Consider the following 8,646-nt stretch of genomic DNA (forward strand, 5'->3'; position numbering starts at 1 on the left):
ACTCAATCGATGCTTGAACCGTGCGTGACCCGTGACCGACGGCTGCACCTGTCCTGGTCGCAGCTACGGATGCAAATGCCTGAGTTGAATTATTGTAGCTGTAGTTTGCTGTGCCCTTGTATCCTGCTACTGTTGTAAAGCACTCTGATGCCTTCTGGCCATGTTCCAGCTATATGAAAAATTCACAAATAACATAAATCTCTACCACTATCACTACTACCAGTTCCACTAGCACCATCACTATTACAACTAGCACTATCACAACCACCACCATCGCTATCATCACAACTATTTCCACTACCACCAAAACCATCGCCGTAAATATCCTCCCAGTCACCACCTCCACCTGTATCACCATCACTACTATCAGGAATATAATCACGACTGCCACTACCACCAGCACTACATTGCCACATTCTCTCAACCTGTATGCATCAGGTAAAGGACGCACAATGTGATTGGCAACTGTGCAGACCAATGGATGAAGAGGGCTGATTCAAAGCATCACATATGTATGTGATTGCATTTATGTGTGTGTGCATGCGTGTGAGTGTGATTACATGAGGTTGCAGAAGCAAGTAAAGCCTTCTCTAGGCTAGATCTAACATACTGTCTAGGGCAATCTTTGGTACATGTGAACGATTCCGTTAGTAAGTTTGTGAGAGGCACAGTCAGTCTGTCTGTGAGTGAGTGAGCTTGCCGGTATGAGAGTGACAGAATACGTAAGTGAGCGAGAGTGAACAACGGAGCAGAGCACACACACGGTGCTGACGGTCGGCTCGCTCCAACTCTGTAAACAAAGAGTGAGGCATTTCTAAGAGAAACCAGAAGTAAAGCGACTGTCAGTGAGTCAGTATAGAACCTACTGCTTTGCTTACCATGTTTAATGAAATGAGCATCAAAAGATTGTTAACAATAACACAATGTTCCATGCAGCTAGGGAAGTTTTCTCTTCTTAGTTCTCATATTACAAGTGAATGTGATAGCATGTGTATAATGCTCGGGACAGCGTTATGCCCAGGCGGAATGTAAATTACGCCAGCGAAATTCATGTTTTGAGTTAAGTTTGTTACACTAGATTCCAGAAATGATGCCATTACACCACTCACCTAATTACGCCATAGTTTGTAGGAAAATTATAGCGCAGGAGCACAGAAAGAATGCGAACAACAAGAATGCAAGCGGCTGTGTTTGCAAAACTAGTATTTTCACGCTGGACTTTTTAGAGCAAAGACATCTCGTGTAAAAAATTAACAATATGATGCATTTTGTGCTAAAATATAGTTCTAAATGACGGTATTGCATTATGCACAATTATATTCAATTTAGCATAATTGTTCCAACATTTTGCGTAATTACGCAAGTGCGAATAACAGGAATTTCGCACACGCTAGACAGCATCCTTTATTCACATATCCGTATCAAGTGCTCACAATGATCCCACTCAACAGTAGAAGATGCAGAGAGCCCGTCAAAGTAGACATGGTCAGAAATCCATTGTTAGTTAATAGAGTGACATGCTTAATAACTTTAAAGTTTATTACAGCAATGTTGTCGTGCCTACCTTGTATCCAGACTAGCCCCCAGCTTGTAGCGAGCTTGCGCACACACATGCTCCTGCTTCAGGGTTGTATGAGCTGCTTTTCCTGTATACTAACCTCGTGGCCTCCTCTTCAGACACAAAGCACAGCCCGAGAGAGACCCCTGATAAAGTGTTGACTGTTTCAGCTTCTGCAGGTGGCTATTTTCTCGCAATACGTCACTCACCACAAAACCACTCACTGTGGCTAACCACTTCTTCATTCTCTTAAGCATCTCAGAGTAAAAAGTATTGAACGATAAGAAAACAGTTTTGATATGGAATAGGTGTAGAGAGGGGAGGCTAGTTGGGGTCAGTTGTGGAGGACAGGCACGCAGCATTTACAGACATTATTAGTATTATTGTTAAAATGGGTACATTTGGGGGCCACACACTCGGTAATTAAGACTGGACTTTAACATTATGGTTCCAATTCCTGAAAGCATTTTTGCGTTTTAAAAGTAGTGCACTACAACTTTTTGTGGTGGTTGGGGGGGGGCGATCTTTGCCTGCGTCTGCTCTAACTTTAATGTGCAAAGTTCTCCACCTTAAATGCAGAAAACTCCACACACGAAGCTCCCCATTTTCTTTGTAAATAGAGGAAGTACAAGGAGGAGTGATAAGAAATTGGGAACATCTATTACTATAAGTGGGTGGAGTAAGGAAAACATCAAAAAGGAAAGCAGTTGCAAATATGACGACAAACCCAGAAAAACTAAGATACTTGGTTTTCAAAAAAGTTTCATCCACACCGTTTGGACCCAGTCATATGCAAATCAGTCTTGACCCAGCTCCTCATGAGAACAGTCCAGCCCTGGCTGCCAGGCCAGGTCCTCCCTGAACTGGGACATATGCAACCCAGGGTCAGTTTCGCCCATATTCTGTTTGTATTCGGTTCATTCAGTCTCCCAACCCTCCCCTACCAGTGTTGTTATGTTCCTCGTAAGTCTTCTCTCTAAACTCCAAAACCTAACCCACAGTGTCCAGATCATTAGGTGATGTCTAGTCCTGGCACTCAACCCAAAGTGCCCGTACTTTCAACTTTTCGCATTTTTGGTTCACATTATCCAGGTTTGTCATTGTACATATTCTGGTTCCCTGACTACTTCCACTTGTTTTCTTAACTAAAATTTCAATCTACATAGACTTATATATTTTTTTTTGCCCCTTCCCATTAATAGTTGACTTTCCCTTATCTAGGAAAGAGAACAACATGACACGTTCAAAGAAAATGATGAAAATGTTATTTAAATATGCATCAAAAGATCATGAAACCTTAAAAAAGGAGATACAGGAGGTAGAGAAAGACAGATAAATTGACACATAAAGAAATTACCAACACAGGGCAACAGGAAATGGAAAAAACAACTACAGAAGCATCATGACAATGAAGTGAAACAAAGAAAACAGCAGACATTTTTGAAAAATGATCAAGATTACATGAATGGCACAATTTATACATTTGCCAAAACATTTCCACATGGAGACAACAAAAACAATTGGATAACTGCACATAGAAACAACACACATGGTAGAGAGGAGTGATTCAGAAACAGACTTAAGAAAGGAATGGAACTTCTTCCTCTTTCATTTGAGCCCCGAGTAACATTACAACTTTGTGGAAACTCCTAATGATACCTACAAATTTGTTACAAAACAGAATTGGTCAAATTCCACTCGATGAAAAAAATACAAGGAATTACTAGAACCCTCAAGAGAAAAGGGATAAAGAAACCTAACTAGAGTAGACGTTGAAGACCGTAAAACAATATATAATTTAGAGGAAAAAATTGAGCATGCTGAATATCACTTCCAACACTGACTATTCTGCATGCAGCACAAATCGGTACTAATCTGTGTAGCAACTTGAAAGAAATATTAAAATTCGTCTGTACCACAAGGCAAAATATTTGATTTTTTTTCAATGAACTGGTAGATAGAAATTTAAAGAAACCCCATAAAAAATGTAATCACTGCAAAAGAGAAACTGACTGAGCAAGAGCAACAATCGCTAATCAATCTAAAAGAGGGCAAATCCATAATAATGAAACCTGCTAATAAATGTGATAATGTGGTGAAAATAAGATGGATTAAGAAGCTGTAAGGCAATTAAAGATCACAATTGTTATGCAATTCTTGACCATAGCCACATAAATGAAATCAAAGAATAGTATAATGAGTAGTTGAGATAATCATTACTGACAGAAAAAGAGTATAAATTCATAACAATTAAGCACCCAGTTATGCCAACACTATATTTCTTACGGAAGGTCCACCAGAATGAACAAAATCCATCTGGGCGATCCATTGTATCAGCATGTAACTTGTCATTTGAACACACATCTCAATTTATTGATTAATATTTGCCCCCCATGGTGACACACCTCAGCTCCTTTCTTAGAGACAATGGGAACATATGGATACATCTGGACTAAATCCCCTGAACAGAAACATGCAACGTCATAACAGTTGTTGTCTTCTCTCCAAACATCAAGCATGATATTGGTTTCAGAGTTTACAAATAATCTCTCAAACAAAGACACATTTGTGAATTTGAACACACAGTAATGCTCCTAGGAATGATGGAAATCTGTTCAAATAACAAAGGTTTTTATCCTCAATTATTAGATCTATAGACCTGAAATGAGAAAATGCTATGGGCATTTCCTATTCTCCCAGCTACTTAATCTGACAATCAGCTGGTGGGAGAAGGAAGTGACCTGGTGTGACTAACAAGATGTAGATGTGCAAAGAATTGTCATCTTGCTCAGATGTTGATTTATTCATTATTTAGGATGAAACCTGTTATATCTTAACATCTGGTGTCCTGAATGTTACCTTAGCAACAGAGCTTGCATTATTCTAGAGTATCCATGGTAATGGATTGTGAGCATGCCAGAAGCAGAGGAGTGCCGTCTTAAGAACACTCGTATCTACATGTAAATTTAGAGACCTTCACGAAGAGATTATAAGGGATCAATTCATAAATAGAACCAGTAATACAAAGATTCAGGAGAGACTTTTAGATATGAATAACCCAACATTAAAGAAAACTATAGAAACGGCTAGAAGAATTGAAAACACTTCTAAATATGTTAAGGAATTAAGTTCAGACAAGTCGGGCACAGCCAAAGTGTGTGTAGTAGATAAGAAAAACCAACAACAAAGTAATAAGAAAGAAAACAATAGTAGTAAAACACACATTGTTCAAAAATATAACAAAGTATGTTACAGATGTGGTAGCACAAGACATACAGCCGATTCTGAAAAATGCTATGCAGTTAAAGAGAAATGTTACAACAAAACACTGAGATCCAGCACTCCACAGAGTTATTTTATAATCATGCAATATATCAGTCCATTCAGCAGGTGTGATTTCACAATTATTTCTTTATTATGTTCTTCTTCTCTTTACAAATGTAAAAGACATAAACAGCATAGCCGACGCGTTTCGTCCCAGCGGACTTCTTCAGGGCCAATTACTCAAGTGTAAAGAATGTTTCAACTTGTTTCCCTCCAACTTCAAGAAATATAGCTATGCCTCCCTCTAGTAGTCCGAGTCAAATACGTTTCCTTATTTTTTGTTTGATCAGGTTTAGTTCTTCAAGTGTGTTTTTTTCATTAGTATATAGTTAAAATGATATCCGTATGTAGGAGCAGATTCGGGAATCTGCTCCTACATACGGATATCATTTTAACTATATACTAATGAAAAAAACACACTTGAAGAACTAAACCTGATCAAACAAAAAATAAGGAAACGTATTTGACTCGGACTACTAGAGGGAGGCATAGCTATATTTCTTGAAGTTGGAGGGAAACAAGTTGAAACATTCTTTACACTTGAGTAATTGGCCCTGAAGAAGTCCGCTGGGACGAAACGCGTCGGCTATGCTGTTTATGTCTTTTACATTTGTAAAGAGAAGAAGAACATAATAAAGAAATAATTGTGAAATCACACCTGCTGAATGGACTGATATATTGCATGATTATAAAATAACTCTGTGGAGTGCTGGATCTCAGTGTTTTGTTGACATATTGTGGGATCTTTTGATCCTAAGGGGGTTTAGGGGTATTTAACCTCATGATCCGTGGCACCTGAAGAATATTGATAATTTTGACCTAACTAAATGATTTGGTGCATTCAAGTACCTACCTTATACCCCGCTTCGTTTGTGTATTGTAAAGAGAAATGTTACAAATGCAAAAAAGTGGGTCATCTAGCACACATGTGTAAAGCAGGATCTGTATTTAACTCAAAATGGAAGCATCCTGTGAATGCAATAGATGAAAATGTTGAGAATGATAGTTCAGGAAACGAAGGAGAGGTAGAAATAATGTTCATATGTGACAGTGTTATAAATGAAGTTTCTGAAATTTACAATCCGCCCAAATGTGATTTAGGAATTGATGGCACCAGAATAACTGTGTGGGCGGATTCATGCTCTCCATACACTATTATAGATAAAAATGCATGGGAGAAAGTAGGAAGTCAAGTATTGAAAATTCCCGATGTAGAACCAGTAGGATATTGTGGAGTCAAACTCCCATTGTTAGGATATTTTGAATGTACACTATCTCACAGAGGCAGGACAACCACCAGTAAAGTATATGTGGTGGAAAGGGGAAGGGCATTGTTGGGATGGTGCAAACAAAAAAAATTGGGAATTACATAAAATCCCAATCACCCACAACAAGTTCTAACCACGGAGGATGCGGAAATTAGCAAATGGTGTACCAAATTTCCAAAATTGTTTAGTGAGAATTTAGGTTGTTTACAAAAATGTGAACACCGCATTATACTTAAGGCACACAATGTACCGTGTGTTCACAAAGTAAGGAGTGTACCCTTTACTTTGAGAGAAAAACTAAAATTAGAACTACAAAGATTATGTGAGGCCCAGGTGATAGAACCAATAGAATCATCAGAATGGCTTAGTCCAATAGTTTTGGCACAAAAACCGGATGGAAATTTGCGCATGTGTGTTGATTTGAGGGATTTGAATCGCAACATTCTCATTGATCGATATCCATTACCTCATATAAACGAAATGGTGTCCTCAGTAAACAATGCATCATACTTTTCTTTGATTGATTTATCTAATGCATATCATCAGATCAAATTAAACCCTTCTTCTAAACACCTCACATCTTTTATTACACCAGAGGGAGCTTTCCAATTTATAAGAATGCCATTTGGCTTAGCATCTGCGTCAGCGGTTTTTCAGAGGGTAATGTCAAAGATTTTAACAGGACTACATAGAGTATTGGTTTTTCAGGACGATGTGTTAGTCTGGGGTGCCGATCGTTCAGAACATGATAAGACATTGACTGAAACCTTAGAGAAGTTGCAACAAGCAGGCCTAACTGTAGGAATTAAAAAGTGCAAATTTGGTGTTCAAGAAATTGAATACTTAGGCCATACTCTATCTAGGGACGGGGTCAAACCCAAGAAGAAATTATTAGATGCAATCACAAATGCACCACCACCTCAAAACAAAGAGCAGTTACGCTCTTTTCTGGGTCTTGCGGAATTTTATTCCAAATTTGTCCATCATTTTGCTGACAAAGTACACAGACTCAGAATTCTAATGAAGCAAGGAGAAACATTTATTTGGACAGACGAATGTCAAAATGATTTTACTTTTATCAAAGAACAAATCGTTAAGTCAGTTCATTTAAAACCATTCAATCCCTCACATCAAAGCATTGTAGTAGTGGATGCGAGTGCTTATGGCCTAGGTGCTGTTCTAGTGCAGAAACACTTAGATCAAGAACGGGTAGTAGCATTCGCATCACGCACTTTGAAAGGAGTAGAAGCTACCTATTTGGTAATTGAGAAGGAAGCACTTGCATGTTGGTGGGGTGTAACATATTTTAGAAACTACATGTGGGGCACACGTTTTGAAATTAGATCTGACCACAAACCACTTATAGAGTTGTTCACTACCAAAGGAGCTGCAAAGGCAACTCCGAGAATAGCCAAGTGGTTGTACAGATTGCAAGGATATGATTTTTCTCTACAATATGTACCAGGGAATCGCAATGTCAATGCTGATTGTCTTTCATGATTACCATTAGAAGGTGATGACAATGATATAGACTCCAATGATGATTGTGTAATGGCAGAGATTGTTGGATCATGTAAAGGAGCTATAAATTGTGATGAATGGAAGAATGCCATAACCAATGACAACACCATCAAAGAATTAATGGGTGAATTAGCAAAACCATCTGTTCCTGATGCCACACTTAAGAAAGAATTTGGAGAGTTTTGGACAGTATGGACAGAACTCTCTGTGGTGGAAGGAGTACTACGCAGAAACGGTAGATTGGTAGTTCCAGGAAGTTTACAGAATAGATTACTTAATTTACTACATGAAGGTCATAGTGGTATGTCTGGAATGAAAAGGAAAGCTAGAGAAACATTTTGGTGGCCTGGCATGGACAGGAATATAGAAGAATATGTACGTGACTGCATGGAATGCATGTGTAGTGACAAAACTCACAAGGTAGAGGAGTCACCCATTTCCTCAACACACTTTCCTAGTAGACCATGGGAAAGGGTTGCAATGGACATTTGTGGTCCATTTTCATCCAAGGAGATCACTAATAAATTTGCATTAGTACTAATTGACTATTATTCTAAATGGCCGGAGGTGGCATTTACAAGTGACATAAAAGCATGCAACATTATAGAATTCTGTGACCAGATCTTTCGCAGGGAAGGATGTGCGGATAAGTTACTCATGGACAATGGGCCACAATTAATATCGAATGAATTCAACTCATATCTTAACAACATGGGCATCATTCATCACACTACAGCTGTTTACAATCCGAGAGAGAATGGTCTTGTAGAGATATATAACAGGGTGTTGAAAGAGTGCATACAACTAGCTGAGGAAAGTGGTGGAGATTGTAAAGAGGCAGTAAAAGAAATGTTGTGGAGCTATCGTTCCACACCTCACTCAGTAACGAATGAATCACCATTTAAACTTCTTAAGGGTAGACAACCAGGCACAAAGGTTACTCCAGGGTGGATGGTTAAGGGGTTCTCAAGACCT

General features: G+C 38.7%; 1 protein-coding gene across 2 annotated transcripts in view; it reads right to left on the bottom strand.

Annotated features, from left to right (window-relative positions):
- Positions 1–1,689, bottom strand: part of FLT3 (fms related receptor tyrosine kinase 3) — a 581,742-nt gene extending 580,053 nt beyond the window's left edge. Inside the window, exon 1 of one of the 2 annotated variants that reach the window (XM_085621634.1) lies at positions 1,565–1,689. In XM_085621634.1, coding sequence (XP_085477760.1) covers positions 1,565–1,613 — 49 coding nt within the window. In that variant the 5' untranslated portion in view covers positions 1,614–1,689. The remainder of the gene's footprint in view (positions 1–1,564) is intronic. The other variant, XM_085621633.1, reaches the window with a different exon arrangement.
- Between the last annotated feature and the right edge of the window lie 6,957 nt (positions 1,690–8,646).

The sequence above is a fragment of the Triturus cristatus genome, chromosome 8 (assembly GCF_964204655.1).
Source record: "Triturus cristatus chromosome 8, aTriCri1.1, whole genome shotgun sequence".
In the NCBI taxonomy this organism is placed as follows: domain Eukaryota; kingdom Metazoa; phylum Chordata; class Amphibia; order Caudata; family Salamandridae; genus Triturus; species Triturus cristatus.